This window comes from Drosophila yakuba, chromosome 3L, assembly GCF_016746365.2.
Source record: "Drosophila yakuba strain Tai18E2 chromosome 3L, Prin_Dyak_Tai18E2_2.1, whole genome shotgun sequence".
NCBI classification, from domain to species: Eukaryota; Metazoa; Arthropoda; class Insecta; order Diptera; family Drosophilidae; genus Drosophila; species Drosophila yakuba.
The window spans coordinates 14,840,765-14,861,078 of NC_052529.2; the positions used below are offsets into that span (position 1 = coordinate 14,840,765).

General features: G+C 43.2%; 4 protein-coding genes, 1 long non-coding RNA gene and 2 other non-coding genes across 9 annotated transcripts in view; 3 read left to right on the plus strand and 4 right to left on the minus strand.

Annotated features, from left to right (window-relative positions):
- Positions 1 to 12,932, plus strand: part of LOC6534111 (glypican-6) — a 39,738-nt gene extending 26,806 nt beyond the window's left edge. Inside the window, exons 2-8 of one of the 2 annotated variants that reach the window (XM_015194966.3) lie at positions 5,968 to 6,132; positions 6,521 to 6,755; positions 9,095 to 9,251; positions 9,314 to 9,580; positions 10,864 to 11,423; positions 11,485 to 11,654; positions 11,713 to 12,932. In XM_015194966.3, coding sequence (XP_015050452.1) covers positions 5,968 to 6,132; positions 6,521 to 6,755; positions 9,095 to 9,251; positions 9,314 to 9,580; positions 10,864 to 11,423; positions 11,485 to 11,654; positions 11,713 to 12,158 — 2,000 coding nt within the window. In that variant the 3' untranslated portion in view covers positions 12,159 to 12,932. The remainder of the gene's footprint in view (positions 1 to 5,967; positions 6,133 to 6,520; positions 6,756 to 9,094; positions 9,252 to 9,313; positions 9,581 to 10,863; positions 11,424 to 11,484; positions 11,655 to 11,712) is intronic. The other variant, XM_002094761.4, reaches the window with a different exon arrangement.
- A 510-nt stretch (positions 12,933 to 13,442) lies between these two features.
- Positions 13,443 to 14,058, minus strand: LOC6534112. Its single transcript, XM_002094762.4, has one exon. The coding sequence runs from the start codon at positions 13,967 to 13,969 to the stop codon at positions 13,589 to 13,591; it is 381 nt and encodes a 126-aa protein (XP_002094798.1). The 5' UTR covers positions 13,970 to 14,058; the 3' UTR covers positions 13,443 to 13,588.
- A 544-nt stretch (positions 14,059 to 14,602) lies between these two features.
- Positions 14,603 to 20,314, plus strand: part of LOC6534124 (venom dipeptidyl peptidase 4) — a 72,708-nt gene continuing 66,996 nt past the window's right edge. For both annotated transcript variants that reach the window (XM_015194969.2, XM_015194968.2), the window contains exon 1: positions 14,603 to 15,001. The gene's annotated coding sequence lies outside the window, so the exon portion shown is untranslated. The remainder of the gene's footprint in view (positions 15,002 to 20,314) is intronic.
- On the minus strand, positions 15,008 to 15,909 carry LOC120321450. The gene is made up of 3 exons (XR_005561055.1): positions 15,711 to 15,909; positions 15,302 to 15,356; positions 15,008 to 15,236 (listed from the first exon to the last, which is right to left on the minus strand). It is a non-coding gene; the product is annotated as an uncharacterized LOC120321450 (long non-coding RNA).
- Trnam-cau lies at positions 15,715 to 15,786 on the minus strand. Its single transcript has one exon. It is a non-coding gene; the product is annotated as a tRNA-Met (tRNA).
- Trnam-cau lies at positions 16,112 to 16,183 on the plus strand. Its single transcript has one exon. It is a non-coding gene; the product is annotated as a tRNA-Met (tRNA).
- LOC6534115 (trypsin-7) lies at positions 16,284 to 19,940 on the minus strand. The gene is made up of 2 exons (XM_002094763.4): positions 19,138 to 19,940; positions 16,284 to 17,200 (listed from the first exon to the last, which is right to left on the minus strand). The coding sequence occupies exons 1-2, from the start codon at positions 19,527 to 19,529 to the stop codon at positions 16,429 to 16,431; spliced, it is 1,164 nt and encodes a 387-aa protein (XP_002094799.1). The 5' UTR covers positions 19,530 to 19,940; the 3' UTR covers positions 16,284 to 16,428.

The following is a 20,314-nucleotide window of genomic DNA, read 5'->3' on the forward strand; positions in this document are numbered from 1 at the left end:
TGATTTTAATTACGCCTAAAAGAGCCGCCGCCGTTCACGAAGAAAGCGAAGAAAGAGCGAAATGCAAGTGCGAAGAAAGGAAAAATCTCCCATGCAACATTTTAGCCCACGTTTTGTGTAATTACACATAGTCAGTCCGTCCGACAGATGAGAGGGGGGGTGGTGGAAACGGCGGGTGGGAGTTTTTCCTGAGCGCGTGAAAAGGCAACGAAGGCTAAATGTTGCATATATGTACATATGCACCCGGCGGATACAGAATTAACAGTCAACGCCTTCGCCCGCTTCATTATTCATCTGAATGTTGCAAAACGAACGGTTTTCACAAAACTCTTCTGCGGCAAATTATCCGGGGAGAGACACACTTGTCTGGGGTCCGATTATAAATGGCGGTACTTTGTAAGTACACATAATTATAGTCCGACTAGTCAGAGTCCTAAAACAGCACCTTTAGATAAAATTTTAGATACAAGAACTAGACTATAATAATCTTGTAAGAGCAATAGGTTAGAGGAGGCCAAAGTTAACTGTTAAGAAAGGTATAAAAACCTTTTTAAAATGGAAAATACTAGAAACTAGAAATTAGAATCTTAATTAGTTACTTACAATGCAGTTAAAAACCCTTGGTAGTAAGGACCTTATCCTTAGACCGATGCAGAATTGTATAATTCTTGATAAACTCTGGACTCAGCTGGGTGGTCCCAGTATCATATACGCTTTCGAATTCCAACCCAAATCCCAGTCCCAAAGCGAAGCAGCTCCCTTAAAATAATTAAGTGCGAGGCGATGGGAGGAACACAGTAGATATCCCAGTGGCCCAATATTTGTACAAATTTCAGCTTCACTTATCGTTTTTTATTCCTATTTTTTTAGTAGCTACACCTACCCATTGGGAACCGAATTCCCGACGGGTGGTGGCGATTGAGTTATATGTGTTGAAACTGCGGTCCACATGGAGTCCGAGTGTTGTCCGATTCCGCAGTGAAGTGCATTGGTTTTTTTCGGCATTTGTTTGTTTCTATTTTCGGGGCTTATGGAGTGTGGCAAAAGGGCCATTAAAAATTCGATACTGAAAAAATGCAGCGTTCTTTAAAAACAATTGAGATTTAATTGCATTCGCTGACCTGGAAAAATAAAATAAACGCAAAGTTTGTACTACTTCTGTGTGGAAAATGGGAGAAATACTGCTTTCCAAAGTGTTGGAGAAACCTTGCTGTGTTGACCCAATAAATTACACCTTCCCTCACTCTCTTGAAATGGGAGTTCCTGCCAGATGTTGCTTCTGGAATTTGAATAATATCCTACGGGCAAAAAAATCATTTTCAATTTACGTGCGAATTAAAAACACAAACTTTGCTGCCGCTTAAAGACCATGGGCAGCAAAACCCAGTGGGTGGTGGCTCGGATGTTGGGCGGTAAAATGGTAAAATGCTAAAATGTTAAAGTGGTGAAATGGTGGTGGCTGCGCTTCCTTTTTCCTTTTTGCCTGCTTTTGCTTGCTGCGCGCCTAATTAAAACTCATTACCATAAGCATAAAACTTGAGCAAGCAAATTTCCATCATCAGAACTGTGGAAAAAATGTATGGCATGCCCAACAAAGCAGTGCAAGTAGAAGCAATAGACTGCACTTAACGAAAAGTTTATTGAAAATCATAGTTTTAAATGTTTTTAAAATATAATACAACACTATTTTGTTTTCGGTGTCTGCGAAACAAATTGCAGACGGGAAATTGAAGTCGAGTTACAGGAGCGAGAAAAGTGAGAAAAGCGAGATGGAGAAAAGCCAACTGGACAGGAGCTCACAGGTTGTTTAACCTTTTCTTTGCCTAATGCAATTTCCTTGCCAGACGACGACAATTTTGGGCTTGCTTTATTTCCCTTTTTGTATATACTTATATACAGTTTTTTGTTTATGTTTTCGGGGGGTGACTTTTGTGAACTATAACCCCCGTCGCACTCTTTCAACCCCCCGCGGCATAGTGAAAAGTGAAAGCTACATGCGTGCAACGACCCCTTCGCAGGCTTTCCTCTCTCTTCAGCTCTCTTTTTGTCTCTCTCTCTCTCTCTCTCTGTCTGGCTATCCATTCTCCATTCTCCCTTTTTCCACATTTCCATTTTTATTTCTTGTTGCTGTTGCTTTTGCTTTTGCTGTTGCTGAAAACTTTTCGTCCACGTGTGCAACAGTTTCGAAATCGTCCTGCTTGGAAATCCTGGGCGCCTGGTCGAGTTGCCGGCTCGCATTTGTGTGCCTCGCAAAAAGGACGAAGCGATGAGTGAGAATCCTGCCGCTGCCGCCGCTCCACTCCCCGCTCTTGCACTCTCCGCTTTGTAGTGGCCATTGAAACTCGACTCAAATGTTAAGTTTTCCATTCCAGTGCATTTTGCAGCCATTGATAATGTTGTTTGTTGTTTTTGGCTCACCCTTGCCTTGCCCGCCTTTTTCCCTGGGAAAAGGGGTGAAAGTGGGCGGTTGGTGGGTGGGTTTTTTAGTTTTTGGCGTCTGCTTTTGTCTGCTGTTGTTGTTCTTGGCTTTTCCATTCTGCCGGTTTCGGCTTTTCACTCGCCCGGCCGCCAACTGTTTCAAATGTATGTTTTGTTTTGCGCTTTTCATCTCCAAGTGGAGCACAAAGAGTGTCTACCAAGAGCGAGCGAGATGAAAGAGCGGCGAGGTTGCACAGGATGTGGGTGGGTAGTGGGTGGTGGGTGGTGGTGGAAAACTTTGAATGCACAAGTGTTGCAGCTTGGGAAATGGAAGTGGCACATTTCCGACAGGAATTGTGCTGCGGCAAACGCATATGCAGTAAAACTATATTGATGAGATAACAGACGCAGCATTTCTTTAAATGAGATAAATGGAAATGGCAATGTATTCACTACTTTCGTAACTTAATAGTTTTACAACTGTTAAGCAGTGCTTTTCTTAAAAAATTATTAAATGCATTATACTAAAACATTTTAATAGGGTACAGATTTTGTTTTCGTTTTGAAATATAAATGCATTGTTTACTCTAAAAGTGTATCATGCGAAAAAGGGCCAAACTGATTTGCAAAACCGTTTAAAACCTTTATCTTCATACTTCAGCCATAATTGTTAAACTGTTTACCCTCCTCATTTAGATACCCAAATTGTTTATCCAATCTAGCCGCAAAATCTCCCCTTCGCACCCATGGTAACCAACCCAACAGTGTCGGTTTCCCTCTTTTCGCCCAACGACGAGGGTGCAGTTCACCATCCAGGCTTCGTTTCGGTGTCAAGCATCCTGTTGAGCATCCTGCGATGGCTAGGGACAACTTTTCGCACTCTTAAAGAGTGCTCCAGTGGAGATGGGCTTAAAGTTAACCTTGAAGAGATGTCCGCCTGCTGCGGCATCCTGGGCTCCCATTCTCCACTCACCCCGAACTTATCGCTGCTGGATATATGCTGGATATATGCCGGATATATGCTGGCTATATTGACTGCGATACGCTCGCTAAACTTTCGCACCCTTTTAAGCATAGCCCTCGGGGGTTGACTCGTCTGTCTGGGGCAATTGCTGCGTTTGTTGATCGTTACAGTAAATCATTTGAAATGAAATTTCACTGCCACGCGGTGGGTCGTCTGCACTGCAAGAAATTACTTCACTAATTATGCACCTTAACTATATGTTTAAGTATCTACTTTATCCTAGCTTATCACGTTACTTCCTAAGCTGTTTTTCCCTCAGTGTCGTCGGTTAAAGTTTTTCCTACCCTCCTGGTAACTAAGTGGATTGCGCGTGGAAATGGAAAACATGTGACCAGCGCTCCCAGGGGGTGGGTGTGGGGTGTGGTGTTGTTGCTCTGCCACCCACTTTTCTGGGTGGTTTTTCGGTTACTTGTTGTATTTCTTTTTTTTTTTGGTCTTTGGTCGTCTTGCTGCTTTTTGCGAAGCAAAGCCAAAGTTTTCTATTAGACAACGGGGTGATTTTCACAGCGTCAGCTAGAATAAAAAGGGAAAATGCCATATCGGTAAGTCGAGGTCATTTATTATGCTCATGACACCTTCCATCCTTAGCCGTTCCGGCTTCCTTTTTTGGTGATTTCCCCCTCGATGATGCCGCCTGGCAACATTTGTTATCTGGGATCCCCCGCTGCCTCTTTTCCCATTTCCCATTTTCCATCTCCCATTTCCCATTGTTGTCTGCCTGCAAAATTATGCAGCAATTCATAAAAATGGCTGGCAGAAAATCCATTGGCGTTACTTTAATGCCTATATGTTAGTCTAACATAGATTTTAGCTACGGTTCATCGATTAGACCAAGAAACCTTATTTGGGGTGACCAAACTCATGGGTGTTTGTGTGTGGTTTGCTTTATGGCTGTCATTTTGCGTGGCATTTTAATAGATTTCAAAAAGGGTATAGTATAATGGCAAAAGGTGTGGCAAATATTGTTTAAGGATCTCTAGGGGAAAATTCGAAAAAAGGTAAAAGACTGTTGAACAACAATAAATATCTAAACATTCTGTAGTATTTGCATATTTCCCATTGAACACCACTTATTTATTATCAATTTCACTTATCTCCATTGAGTGAGTATATTTTTCGCATCAAATCTTGAGCTGTTTTATCTGCCACAATTTCAATTAACTCAAATGGTCTTAACTGAGGAAATCCCAGCCAAACATTAGCCATGCCAGTCACACAGGACCAAGAACGACCCCCTCGACAGACAATTAAAAGGGGAACCACAGACTGTCAGCCAATTTAGATAAGCCCCAGGATATAGGGAGCCCCAGCAGACCAGACCGAAGGACTCGAAAGGGTCGGTATGTGTATTGTATCCTGTGTGTGTATCCGAGACTCTCGATGGTGCCACACTCCATTCATATCTTGTGCAACATAACAATTAGTGGAGACCATAAAACGGAGCAGTCGAGCACAGACAATAAAAGTTGGGGAAGTTGGTGAAGTTGGGGAAATTATGGGGCAATGGAGCCGAGCGAATGGAAGTAAACTCTGTTTACATCTTGGCTGTCGAAAAATGTGCACTAAAGTATCTAAATTTATAAAAGAAATAAACAAACTGTGCAGCACTCCATTTACTACCCGGTATGTGTGCACAGCAGATGATGCATTTAACTGGGCAGCGGGAATTTATGAGCGCCCAAAAAAAAACGAAATGGAATATAAATACAAATTCCGATACGCATTTTGGATATGGATTTGGATTGGGAACCAAAAAATACAACTTCCAACTTGTTTGCTTTCAATTAGTGTTGAACTTTTGGATCGCCGAACCAGCAGCTCTTTTTCTCCTCTGCTGCCCGAGAATTATCTAAATAAACATGGAGCCGCAGCGGCTATAAAAAAACATCGCATAAAGCTGGGGGAAAATAGGTAGTCTTCCGAACGAATGAACTCATCGTTGCAGGGAACTAATGCATATTTTCCTCTAATTTTCTCTCAAAAAATGTGTTAAATGTTTGCGTAAATAAAACAGGCAGAGAGTTAGGAATTCTCAAACTTTTCTCTTCTTTCTTTTTTTTTGTGTAGTTTAGGCTGCCTTTGGTTTCAGGTTCTACTTCTACCAGTAGCTACGAATGCGTCGTTTGTTTTTTCCAACGAATCGTTGTTAGCTGGTCAGGCTTTGGTTTTCGGTATTTGGTATTTGGTATTTGGTTACCATGTCAAGTGGCAAAATGCACTCGACTGCAGTGCGAGTTCCCGGAATGTTGATAGACCTTCATTCGTGGTGGGCAGCAATGCAACGTTATGCATCTGGAAGTCGCTCTAATATTTGAATAAGCAAGTGGCAGCCAGTAGTATTGTATGCCTTGAGAATAGTTCAACTAGATCTGAGTTAATAGAAGCAGTAGAAATGTGAGAATTGCTACAGAACAGTGAGAAATATTGTGTTGAGGCGATAGAAAACATTCACAAAAGTAAACACATAATGGTACTTCTTAAATTTGATTAGCATTTAACTGATTATATGTTTGTATCCATTCCAGAACGAGTCCTCCGCTACTGTGAAGCCACTACGGTGGGCACTTGTTGCACCTACAACATGGAGACCCGCATGGCGATGCAATCCCGCCAGCAGCTGGAAGGACACACCAAGGACCAGATCTCTCGTATGTCTGGAATCCTGGGCAGCAAGGCCACCAAATTCAAAGGTAGGTCACCGATTCAACCAAGAACTCGATGCGTCAAGTAGCCACTTGAAGCTGCCACAGAAGCCACCGATTAGAGATCTTTCGGGCGTCAAGTGGTTCTGCCCCCACACAGAACAGAACCCCGATCTATATAGACATATGATCCATGGAGAGGCGATGATGCGGGCCTCGAGCTACTGACAATGTCAAGTGGCAGGCGACAATGCGGATGTGCCTGCATGTTCTATTTGCCAGCGGATGCTGTAAGCTGTATACTGGATGCTAGAAATAAAATCGAACATCTAAACATTTAGAGCTTGTTGAGCGGATGTGCGCTGATTGATCATCCCCTCCCACCGCACAAATCGATCTCGTTACATTTGCCACTAATTTGATTTTCCGCTTGCAGATATTTTCACCGCCCTGCTGAAAGAGTCGCGAACGCAGTTCAACAACATGTTCATCAAAACCTACGGCGTCATTTACGAGCGAAACTCGTACGTTTTCTCGGATCTGTTCAAGGAGTTGGAAACTTACTTTGCCAACGGTCGCGTGGATCTGCTGGAGGTCATGGACAAGTTCTTCAACACGCTGTACCAGAAGATGTTCACCGTGCTGAACACCCAGTACACATTTGATGAAAAGTGAGTAGTAGTCTGCCAAATCTGTAATCCAAAACCCGGTGCTCCAAAGCGAAACCGATTTTTAAGAGGCCTACTACTGCGCCTCCAGTTGGCAAAAACAAAACGTGTGAAACCGCAAAGTGTCTCGGGCTGTCGACCGACGACAACTAACTGACTTGACGGCCCGTCGAAACTTTGACTCGGTCGGTGTGCGATTTCAGTTAGCGATATTCCCGATATGATGGATATCCTATGGATGTTTTCATTTTGTCCCCTCAGCAGAGAGTTTTAAGTTGCACTGGTTTTCAAAAGATTTTTCGCTTGCGGTTGAAACGCTTACAGCGCAGAGAAAATGGGGAAGTTGCCGAGTAGTTTTTCCATTGATGATTAAGAGATGCTCTAGGAACGCTTTTCTTCAGTAATAAGATAGATTAGAAACCACAAACTTTTAGTTTTTCCAATGGTAGCGAGTTAACTTTCACATCTAGATCATCTGCAGCAATCTTCTTGTAGTCTATGTAAATCCATTCAGACAGATTGTCTCCCACATGGGTGATATTACATCAGGTCCCACTGCCATTCTGCCTACTGCGATTTATTCATCCCAGCCAACCCATTCCGGCCCACCACGTAGTAAGTACATACATATGTCTGTACCATTTCCCCATAACCCACCAATGCCATAACCCAGCCAAAACCAAAAACCGCACTTTATGCCAGTTCCTGTGTCAGCTGCTCGAATTTCCGCCAAAATGGTGAGGAGGAAAAAAGAGAATCGAAAATTGCGCCCACTTGGCTCATTGCCCCGGAACGGTCTCCACTGGTCTCCGGTAACCGGCGACTTGGCCAAATGACTTTTGGTCCCTGCCCTTCCACTCCTCGCCAACTGCTCCTTGGCGAAGGGCTCGTGTTACCCACGCGCTTTCCATCCAATTGATGCCGCTGCCTTAAACTCCAATTCCAACTCCAACTCTTAGCTGAACTCCAGCGATTCGCTTTTATTGTCATCGTTTTAGTTTGTCGTACGTGCTTTGGCACGTCGTCGTTTATTGCCATTGGACAGCGGCAACGACAACAACGATGTCGCGTAATTGCCGGCACTTGCCTGCCGCCTGCCCCTTCTGCACTGCCCGAAAAAAGAGTGCCCATTTAATCATTAGGATTTTGGGCAACGCAAATGGCTAAGCTTACAATTGGAGGTTGGATATTCCGACACTTAATTATATACCAACTTGACATTAGGACTGTAGTGGTTCAAGTTCATACTTCATATTCTTGCTTACGTTCTCTTTCGTGAGCATGTGGGTAATTAAGACACACATTTTTTTTCTGTGCATTGTCCCCCTGTTATTTGTTTGCGGCTGTAGTTTGTTCTGTGCGGTTGGTCGGTCGTTCTGCCCTTAGAATGGATCAGATGCCCCGCACAACATGGAGTTCCAGCTGGACCTGGGATCTAAGGTTCTCCTCCTGGCCATTTAATGAGGGGGTAGCTCAAGCAGTTGGCTTGTCTGGCAGACTTTGGGGGTAAACTATGGGAAGTCAACGGGTGTTTGAATAGAATATGATATGCAATATGCACTATGTCCTTGGAATGAGAAGTCAAATAGCATGACAAATATAGAAATAAATACGTTTCAGCCGAACAATGTAAAACCATGGGTTACTAATAATTACTAGCTGTATAAGCAATTGATAGGTTTTGATTAATTTAGTTTTGTACTTACTTTTGGTTCTATATATGTATATATGTACATTCCATATGGCCGCTAGCATAGGAGCTCTAAATCATTAGCTAAATTCAGCATCTCGGGAACCCGAACTTCTTAATCTCCCCTCCCATCAGCGATTTGCAGCTGCTGGTGCTGCCGCTTGACTGATCTGTCACCTCTGCGAATGCGACTTGCAGTAATTCCTAAATTGTTTAGCAAAAGTGGGAAACAGGGGAGCCAGCGACTGGCGACTTCTTGACCATAATGGCAAAGGCAGTGACTGGGAGGGCCAAGAGCAGCCGTACAAGTGCAATGACTGTCATGCTTGATGGCCAAACTGTAGGACTAGGCACATACTTACCCTGTACTGCATAGAGGGTGCTGCGGGGGGAAACTAAAACATCAGCAAAGCCAGCACATGGCGAGCAACTATTTTTATGATTTTTCCGCATAAAAATTTTAGTTGTGCGGCGGCGGCAAAGAATGCGCCTATGATGATGATAATGATGATGATGATGTTGGTAAAGTCGGGGGCGATGGCGTTGAGCCGTGCCATTTACAAGCGCAGATTTCTGCCGCCAGCACGCCCATTGAAAATATGTTTCCCAACATTCCGCACTCATTTTCCACCGATGCCCTCTTATTTTCCAGCTACATGCGATGCGTCAGCGAGCACATGAAGGAGCTGAAGCCCTTCGGAGATGTTCCGGACAAGCTGTCCGTGCAAATCAAGCGATCCTTTGTGGCCACGCGCACCTACGGCCAAGCACTGACCACCGCTTCGGAGGTGGCCAAGAAGGTGCTGAATGTAAGTAAACCAGGTGAACTAGAAATGCCGCTCATATTTAATATCACATGTTTGTTTCTTAGGTGCGACTGAATGCCGATTGTACGGGAGCTCTGACCAAGATGCAGCACTGTGGTGCCTGCAAGGGCTACACGGAGAAGCCCTGCACCAACTACTGTGTGAATGTCATCAAGGGATGCCTGCACTACCAGCACGAGTTCGACAGCGAGTGGGAGAACTTCGCGATGGCCATGGACAAGGTGGCCGAGCGGCTGCTGGGATCCTTCAACATTGTGATGGTGGTGGAGCCACTCAACATCAAGATCTCCGAGGCCATCATGAACTTCCAGGTGAGATCCACAGCGGGATAATTGGATGTGCTGAAGTCATTATCATTAGCATTTGCATAAACCAATCGCAATTTGTAACTCGTTTGGGTTTTGGACCAAGCAGCTGCTGGTTCATTTTCAGCTCTTGGCCCGTTCGCAGTGGGACTCTAAGTTATGTTCGCATAAAACTGTCAGTGCGGCAGAGTGGTTTACGCGTGTTTAGTTAATACGCATACATTTTAAACGAGTCGCAAAATAATTCAGTGGGAAAACCAAGGAAGAAGATCGTTGCGATTGATATGGGAGACTTGGTGTTGGAAGAAATTTATTGACCTTAGGAGTTTCCAGTTCTCAGATCTCTCATTGTATCATCTCAATGAATAATTTACTGTAATAGATACACAATAGCTGTGATTCATCCTTTACTTTTCCAACTAAATATCTAATTAAATGCCAAAATGTTGCCATCATGAAACCTCTTAAGCATAAATCTAATAAAAGCAACACAAATATTATGCACGACATTTAAACAGAAACCTAAAGAATAATTTCCACTTGAATGGCCATAACTTATTGAATTTTGATTACTGCAATATTTTAACCCTCTCTAGCACTGCTGTCTGTTGTTTTGTTTCCATTTTCACGATTTATTTGCACAACATTTGGCTCGCATATGAATTTAATTTATATTTCCATTTAAAATTTATACATTTCCTTTTTTCAACCTCTGATTCTGCTTATTCGCTGGGTTTGTTTGTATCTATTGCTTTTGTTGTTTTGTTGTGTTTCGGCATTTGGCTTTTAATGTGTTTACTTTTGCCGGTGTTTGTTGTTGCCCCATAAAAGGCCAAAAATGCAAAATGCGAAATAGTATTCAATTTTAATTCTGATTTCTTTCCGAGGCGTTTACCCAATCTCCTAGCTCGTTGAACCGACGAACCAACGAACCGCTTTTGATGATTGCCATCTCCCAGTCGGGTCGACAGTTATGATGAACCGCAGTTGGCTCAGGAGTTCTGGGGCTCTGGAGCTCTGTGGGGTGTGAATGGAATTGCTGTTGAGTATGGGAAATAATGTGATTTCCCTTGCGCAACTGGTTTCAAAAAGTCATTTCGACTCAAGACTTTCTAATTTCTATAATATTAAAAATATTAATTACAGTTTTTTATGTGCTGTCACTTTCTGGAGGGTCAATTAGGTTGTGCCAACTCCACTTTATTTGTTTTTTATCTTAACAATTTTAAGTTTTATTTCTAGTTTCATGCAATTACTAAATCAATATTTCTTCTTGTTCTTCTATTGAGCGTTCGCAGGATTCTGGCCAGGACATCACCAATCGCGTATTCCAAGGATGCGGCAGGCCCAAGTTGAAGAAAATGAAGCGGTCCATCAGCCCCAAACTGCAAGGAGTTCAAGTCCTCAACGCCAAGAGTCCCGTGGAGGCTGATACCCTGGACATTGATGACACGTTGGACGAGGCGATAGTGCTGAGGGAGCGCAGAGCCGCCGAGCCCGGTTCACAGGAGTCCTCGGCCCAACAGTCTCAGGAGCAGGGAGTTGGCAAGGGTGGAAACGGAGGAGGCGGCGGTGGTGGCAACAACAGGCGACAACAGCAACGTCGTAAGCAGCAGCAACAGCGACGCAAGCAGCAAAACAATCGCGACGAGAACGATGACGATGACAATGAAGGTGGTGGCGGAGGACGTGAACCGATCCTGGACAGGATCGTCAGGGACATTCGTCAGCGGGTGAAGGACTACAAAAAGTTCTGGTCCAATCTGCCGCACTCGGTTTGCAGTAACGAGGATATAGCCTCCAGTTCCGACGTGGACGGCATGTGCTGGAATGGTCACACAATTGATAGGTAGGCAGTAAAAATTTAATAGAGTTAGTAGAGCACTTTCTAAACATATTTTTTATTACAGATACATGCATTCAATCACAACGGAACATGGTACGAATCCAGAGTTTACTGGCAATCCAGCCAGCACCAAGCAAACTGCTCAAATGGCCTCTCAACTTAGCCATCTAAAGAATGCCATTGTCCACCTTCGAAATGCCTACAACGGTCAGGATGTGGAGTGGAGCGAACAAGGTAATATAAGCTTGCGATTCGTATTCACTGCTACTTACTAACTTTTATTTTTCTGTAGAAGAACTGCCATATGCGGGCAGTGGAGCAGGTTCTGGATCCGGGTCCGAAGACGACGAGGACGACGACGAGGGCTCTGGCCTGGGACCCTTCGAGCCCAGCCACAAGCCGGATGTGGAGCGTCCTTCGGTGGATGCAGACAACGACGATGACGAGGACGCCGGTGGACGGGGTCACATGCCCACGCACACATCGCGACCGACGAGCGGAGTGGACGACAAGAATCCGCTCACCCACACCACTCACTTCGACCAAGATCACAACGATCTGGATGAGGATCATAGGCAGCTGGAGGAGGATGAGGACACGGATGCAGGCCACGACGGGGCCAATGACAATCGGTCATCCGATGCTCCAGAAAAGATGACGCTGCGTCGCGCTCTGTTTGTTTATCTGCTGCCCCTTTATATGGCGTGGTTCGGCGGCGTCTGCGCCGATTTGCTGTGATTATTCAACGTGCGAAATGCAGCCAAGATGGAGCACGGCTGCATCCCCTACACCTCTCAGTCATTCATCCGTGAAGCAAAATGTTATTAGCAGAACTACATGCTACCCTTATATACGAAATGCGAGTCCAAAATTTTATAAAAACTTTTGATAGTAGCAATCAAAACGCAATCAAGAATAATGGTAATTTTTCGAATTTTACTCTCGTCAGGAATATTTTTCAAATTTGAATTAGATGAAATCTCACTCAGCTTGTGTTTCACCATGAGCTGACACAAAGTTTATTAAATCTAACATTTAATTTTTGAAAACTCCCAGCTATTGTAAAAATCAGAAAATGCCTGATCTAAAGCGGTTCTCTAATGAGACCCGATAGGAGAAAAAGAAATTAGTGGAGGAGAGAGAATACGTAACGAGCCCATTTTAGTTTAGTAAGCCCCCCAAAACACCCCTGTTCCCCCACACTCTAAGTCTAAGTGCGAAATTGTATTTTGTAAGCCAGAGAGCGAATGAATGAACAAGTGAGTGCGTGAATGTCGCGGAGTGAATGCTTTTACCGAGTGTGAGTGCGAGCGGAGTGCCTGTTCAATGTGATCGTTTAGCAAAAATTAACTATAAACACTTTAGCCCCTAGAGACCTAAGCGAAAAACACACCTACACCAACATATTTAATTTGTATTATATTTATGCATACGCGCATATGTAACCAGCAAATTGCCACATCACACACTTTCAATTAGACCCGAAATGAAGAGCAATAACTAATTTGTAACTGTAACTGTAGTCTAACTGATAAATCTTAAAACTGAAGTCTTATTTACGTTGACATGGCCATAGAAAAGCGTCCGAGCCACGGCTTTGTAATTTTTGTATCTTTCGTAGACAGACCTGACTTTTGCCAGCCATCAAACGCATTTCAAACTAAACTGTGTACACCTACATATTTATATTTATTTTTGATTTTTTATCGGTTTTTATATATTGTATTAAAACGAATGGAATAAGAAAAAATACAAAAACGTAACAAAAGAACTGATTTTTTGTGTTTTTCATTGTGTGGGGATTGATTTATAAAGTAGGGGATTTATTTCAGTTTATGCACTTCAAAAATCGTTACTCGTATATGGCGTTGCCAGAAAATGAAAATGAGTAAAATACATCTTCAGCTGTAAAATTCACCAACGGCAGAGGTCGCACTTGAGCCAATGTAGAATTGGTGTGTAACCAAATTGTCGAAAGCGTAGAATTTGTTAACGGTCTTCCAAAAAATAAAAATCGCTTTCTAAATGTATACTGACTGCGATGTGGAGAAACCGAGTGAATATAAGGATTTATGCCACAATATTTTATTTATTCCATTCTTACTAGTTTTTTGCCCCTTTGTCTTGTGTATAATGTATAATGTATAGAGAACTGCAGAACAATCACATTATTGCTTTCCTGTAGCTTTCTTATCTAGTTGTTTGATATCATCAACATCTATCTTTGCTGCAATATCTTCGTCGTTTGCAAAGTCTAAAAGTTCTTTCTCCTGTTCGTCCAATTCATCCTCCATGTTCTCCAAGTCCTTAAAGGCGTCTCCATTGCCTTCGTCCAGGGGAGGAAGACTCAAATTGGCCATCGACTCCTCCACAGTTTTTAGGCGCTCCAAGAGGCCCTTCAGGCGCTTGTCGATCGCCTCGAGGGCTTCCATGCTCCCTTGGGTTCTCTTTTCATCCTTTGCCAGTAACCCTTTGGATCTCTCATCCTTTGCCAGCAACTCTAGCACATCGCTTGTTGGGGGCTTCTCAGGATATTTCGATGAAGACATTTTGAAAATTGCTTAATATTTTTTTTAAGTAGGGTAAAATTTTTGAAACAGTCAATGATTGAGGGTTGATGAAACAGTGAATGTCACTGCCTAGCCTCCTAGATTACTTATATTTAAAAACCGCTTGCCAGTCAGGGTTTAGAAAAAAGGTTTTAAAACATTTCTAGAATAATTCTACCAATTCCATAAAAAAGTTTGATAAGCTGATGTGGTTGATGTTCTAATGCATTTATTTCCAACCATTTGGAAATTTATTTTGGCTTTGAAGAGACTTGACTATACATATACATATGTAATAAATATATTAATTGGCCAGAACCGGCAATAAATAATAAATATAGGTATAAATTATGATTTACAGACGCATATATGTATTTAGAAGACCATTCTATCTAAATATACAAACATTGAGTGACCAGTTTTGGTATCACTTTTTTTTCCATGTACCAAAAATATTCATTCATTCATATGACCGGCAAGTGGGAGAGCGTGGAAACTCCGAGATCGTGGCCAAACGAAAAGGTCTCGAGATCTCAGGCGGCGCTCCATCCGCCGGCGTCGGAATATCTGGCCTGATGGCTCTCTGTGTATCTTGTATCTTTGGGTGCGCGGGGAGCTTGTGGTGGCTTTTTCAGTGAGCGCGCGATCGGCGTACGGTAAACAACAACTGCTGCCAACGCAACGTGAAAAATGAACTGTGGCAAAGAAAATTTCGAAACGTAAACCTGGAGCGCCCCTCTGTGCACACGAAACATATTTGCGAGATGCCCGAATGCGCGAATGCGAATCTTGATGCATTGCTAAAATTTTGAATTTAAATAATTACGCAAGGCGCGGCACACGTGAGTGCGGTCGTGAAATTTAAATGGAAATGAAATGAAAAGTGGGCGAAGCGAAAGTGGAAATTGACGTCAATTTTTCTGTGATCACTGTGATTGTGATGAGTAACCAATTATAACCAAGTGAAAGACGACAAGAAAGATAAGGCTATCAGCAATCTTTTGGTTCGGTATCGCTCATCCGCAATTCCGCGTAAGTTTAATTAGGCAAAACACTTAAATTTCATAAATAAACATTCGAAATGAGAAAACTTGCTGGTGCTATGGCCAAAGCATCGTTTGACTTTTAAAGTCAACGTCTTCTTCTAAGCTCTATTCATCTCTTGTTCGCCCCCTTGTGTTTACAGCTGTTCGATGGAAACCAGTTTGCCATATACTAGCTAGCTAATGTGTCTAACGATATTTGTTTTTTGGGCCGCATCAAACCGCTGAAAGTTTAGACTTCTGTGTTAACTGCAATTGTTGCTGGTGGCTGAAGGTTGCTGTATCTTACCCAATTACCCGACTGCTGAACAGCAGTTGTCAGCTGTATAATCTTCTAGACATGACTAAAAGTAAATACAAGTAATTTGTTAAATAAAGAATGGAAACAAACTTAGCACTTGCTTAAATTTCTCATAGCTAGAGCTTGTAAAGCCAGTTTTGCCGGAAAAATGTTCATATTAAAATTTTGCATTTTGCGTTTTTGATGGTGCAAAACGTTGGGTATATATGCCATATTTCTTGTAAAACTTTATCGAATGTTTATGTTCTTAGAGAAGTATTCCTTTAGAATGCATACTTTAAAAGCTAAGTCGCGGTTTCTATATTATTATAAATTTTACTTATATAGCAAACTCATCGGTAGACACTAAAAAAAAGAAAAAGATTTTTTACAAAAAAATTCGCTCATGCGAATTTACCACATAGCAGAGCAAGGTTTCGATCCTCGGACCTCTGGGTTATGGGCCCAGCACGCTTCCACTGCGCCACTCTGCTTGCTTGAGAGCAAGAGGCTCTTGAGTTGGGCTAAGTACAAAGGACACTTGGTTACCAATGAAAACAACAAGAAAGAACGTACACGGTACAGTGTACTGACTACTGCATTAACGGTTAAAGTGGTGAAACTAGTAAGCCCAGTAAAACGCGTACTCTTCTAGTAAAAAATATACATTTCTAAAACTGCTTCTGGACGATCTGTAAGCAACAGAGCTGTTAAGAAAGCAGTGCACTGTAAACGAGAGCAAATGTATATGAGTCGATAACAAGGTGCTCCGCTTTCCGAGTGTACTTAGGTAGCTCTAAGCCTTACTGAACCCAAGCAAGCAGAGTGGCGCAGTGGAAGCGTGCTGGGCCCATAACCCAGAGGTCCGAGGATCGAAACCTTGCTCTGCTATGTGGTAAATTCGCATGAGCGAATTTTTTTGTTCTGCGATATTTAAATGTTTTACGTTTTTTTGCATTGTCTAAACTAATAAATGAAAAAGACGAGCTGATTAGGGATTTTCTAACCTACTGCATTGTTTATCTTTATTCAGTTGTTTTTAGTATAAAAGTACAAAATATGAACTAAGCTACTAAGAGATTGACTACAGACTAAGGCGAAGAATGACCACCGCTTTGAGCACTCTTTTTATGATATTAGTAATCCTCGTCGCAGAAGCAGCCGTCCCGCGAGTTCTCCACAATCCAGTCCAGATATTTCGTGACTCGGGTGTAAACTCCTGGATAATTGGGTCTAGCACAACCATTACCCCAGGATACGATTCCAATCTGCTCGAAGCGTTTGTCATCTGGACGGAGACGAACCAGCGGACCACCAGAATCACCCTGACAACTGTCACGACCGCCCACGCCCGGATAGCCCGAGCACATCATGTTCTTGGTGATCATTTTCTGGGTGTAGTTCGTTTGGGCGACGCACTCGTCGTTGTCGAGTACGGGCACCTCAACCTCCTGCAGCAGACACGAGGGTTTTCCATCTTCCTTCAGGGTTCCCCAACCCGTTGCAATCGCCTTTGTGCCCACGAATAGATCCTGCCGCTGTTCCACACGTGGCAGGCAGATCGGTCGTATAAAACTGGTGATCGGCACCCGATCGTTCAGACGCAGTAGGGCTATATCATTGTCGAAGTTCGAGAAGCTAAACTTCTGGCTAAAGGCGCGGAGCACGAAGCGCGTTTCCGGGCGCTCCTTGTCATTGCAACGATCGTGCTCCCCGAAGGTCACCTTGATCATGAACCACATGAATCCCTTGACGCAGTGCGCCGCCGTCAGCACGTAGCGATCGTTGATCAGCGTGCCGCCACAGTAGAACCTATTGAAGTAGCTCAGACGCGCCATCCACGGATACTCGCTGACGCCCGTCGTCGTGCCGCCCACAATCCTGGACTCGTCATTACGCTCTCCGCACCTGTCGATAGATGAAGAATATTACTAAGTAAATAACCACAGTCGGTTTTCATCTCCTTAAATTCACCGTAATTCCACTTCTCTAAGCACAGTTCGATTTTTCATGACATCTCATTAGTAAATCAACATTTACAACGTTTATGCCTTTCGCAGAAAGAGAAAAATGTATAGGGTCAAGGGTGACGGGCCTCCCGATCTCTCTGCCGATCAGCGAGTTCAGAGTTCAGCAACCCCGGCACAAAGAAAGTGTCAAAGTGCCTGGCGGACGGACATAAAATAAATGAGCGATTTTTGCAGATTTTATGGCTGCCAGCTGCGTTACATTAAACAGGTTTTTAATTACCCATGGTAAGCCAGAGAACACCGCATGCAGTCAAAATAAAAATCTTCCACCAAGTGGGAAAGGAAGCGTAACAAGTTATCTCTCTTCTTTATAACTTTTTATTTATTTTGGCCACATAATCAATCGATCCGGCCGCAACAAGTATTTGGGATTCAGATTTTGTGTATGTTTAATCGTGTCATTGCCCCAAAATGGTGGCCTGGCCGAGAGGCGTCCCGCAACAAAGAAGCAAAATGTGCGACAACGACCCACTTAGGAGACGGCCAAGACGGGCCGAGACAGCCAAGCAGTCCAAAACGGCCAAAAGCCGAAGAAAACGTCGACGGCATTCCCCTGCCTCCCGCACAGACATTAATGTGACATGACGCATTGAAGATACGCCTTTTACATTATCTGCCGTACTCATCTGTCTCCGCTGGGTGTACGAGTATATAAACACACACGTTCTCGAAAGGCAAACAGAGACTGTTATCAAATCGTATGCAAATCAGTTTCTTTCTTCTTTCACATGCAAAAAAAAAAAGTAAAATTTATATATAGAAATAAAACGGGTTTAGGTCTTCATTAACAAATATTAGAACGGCTGCGACTTCCAGTTAAATTTATAGCTTTTAGAGATTTAAGAAAAGCATAAATCGGGGAATTTTTGTTGGGAAATATGTAACAATGTAGCTTCGAGCAACAGGCATCCTTAGAGTTCCCTCTTTGGTACCTTAACTTTTTTGAGCCTTGAGAATTCAGTTTTATGTCCCTTAAGAATCCGCTGCCTTTGTTTTCATTTTTACTGCCGACTCAATAAATACCCTGGGGTATTTGCTTATGCCAAATACCAAAGTTGTATTCCCAATTGGTAATGCAATTTGTTTAATGGCCACACAAGAATGCAGTCCGAATGCAATTCTACAGAGGGAACACGACTTCGAGGTCAAGCCGGGAATTGGCTTTTCGAAACGACTAACGAATGGGTGGGAGCATCTTTGGGGATAAGAAGAATGTCTTAAAAATGTTTAGGACTTCACCTTTGCCCCATCTTATTACTCATAAGATGGTTAAAATGGCACTTAAGGCAATGGCTTCTATTGATAAATTGAATAGTAACGTGATTTATAGTCCTGCAGTTTAAAATTTATGAATAATCTTCCTTCAATAAATGCAAAGTTCCTCTAATCTCTTGATTTAGCATTAACAATAAAAATAACCTTTTAGGGTTATAACATCTAAAGATCAGTTGGTTTTTATAAATTTTACTCTGTGCTTTCCCAATTTGGAACTGATTTGGGAACTAACTATTGTCGGCCTCCTACGATTACCTCGAAGGAGTGTGGCCAGGAATAAACATATCTCCGATTGCGTGACCTCCTCGCAGGCACTAAAATCTACGTGTAACGTTAACTGTTTGTGCCATTTGGGTGTCGTGACAATGACAACGCCAGAGTTGTTTATCACTTCTTTGCCCGTCTAACTGGAAGTTGTCATCATGGCCATGACAGCTTTTGTATCTCGCCGTGCGTGTTGCATCTTCGTAACTTCGTAAGTTTTGTATCTTTGTATCTCTGGGGGGACAAACGGGGACAAACTCAAACCGAACGACTCACCTGCAGGAACATGTCGGCGATGTTTGGTTCTGAGCTGCCGGCGAATTATTGCGATTGAAGGCACCGAACCAATTCTTGATCGGATTTTGCCGGAATACAGGTTTATGGACATTGCCATTGGCATCCGAGGAGGAAGCATTGACGGCTCCGATTTTCAGCTTCTTCGCTTGATGGTGGGCTGCACCCAAGGCTTGATATTTGCCCGGAATGGAGGATAAAGATGATGTTGCTGTTGCTGTTTGTGGGGCTAATGTTACTGGTGTTGTTGCTGTTGTTGCTGGAGTTGCTGGTGTTGCTGGTGTTGCTGGTGTCGCAGATGTTGCTGCTTGGAAGAGCAGGCAGGAAGCCATGGCCAGCACCAGTGGCCAGTGACGTAAGTGGAGCATCATCATCTTCTTCTGCCTGCTGGTTATGCAATTCAATGCATGTAAACTTAATGAGCCTTTTGGTCGTCGTAGCGGTCTCGACGATCTGTGCTGGTGCCGTTATTGGAATATATTTCGATTCTCGTTCTGCTCGTTCTAATGCGGGGAATTTTTCGAAATCTCCAACCCGTTCACACTCCACTTGTTAATTATGTAAATCAAACACGGTTTCTTTAATGTCTTATTGTTGTTGCACTAATTGAACCATTTCACATGACTGCAAACTGTCCACAAGTCGCGCCCTAATCCCAGCGAATTTCTCGATCTGTTTGTTTGCTCTTTGCCTCAATGCTCGTATGTGGTATGTGCTTGAAAGACACGGTATGGTTAGTTCGCACCACCGCGCACGCGAAAGTCTGCAAGTCGACTGATACGAGGTGCTGGCGCAGAAGAGCGACTAAGCCATTTTACCCTGGCCCCCAAAGCAGCGCAGTCGGCGTCGCAGCTGGCGCCGCTGGGGCGAAGAAAGTTGCGCATGCGCAGCGCTGCGTGCGTTGGCAGCGACGCTGGCAGAGCAGCTCGCAGAGGGACGGCAGATCTTACACAGGAAAAAATTGTTTTTAAATCTAAGCGATGCCTTTTATTAGTCACGAAAAATGGGATTTGATGAAATATTACTAATTGATCATTAAAATAATTTTTTTTTTTCTTTAATAACTATAGTTTCGTCTTTAAAAATTTGAATTACATGTTGTTCAAAAAATATAACGTTATCGTTATTTCTTATTAATATATTAGTATTACAATTTTTT

What these genes read in the sequence shown, in the direction of transcription:
- LOC6534112 (XM_002094762.4), bottom strand. Translation starts at nt 13,969, where the DNA reads ATGTCTTCATCGAAATATCCTGAGAAGCCCCCAACAAGCGATGTGCTA.
- LOC6534115 (XM_002094763.4), bottom strand. Translation starts at nt 19,529, where the DNA reads ATGATGATGCTCCACTTACGTCACTGGCCACTGGTGCTGGCCATGGCT. An exon ending in TCGCCGACATGTTCCTGCAG is followed by an intron (nt 17,201 to 19,137) that starts GTGAGTCGTTCG and finishes ATCTATCGACAG; the next exon opens with GTGCGGAGAGCGTAATGACG.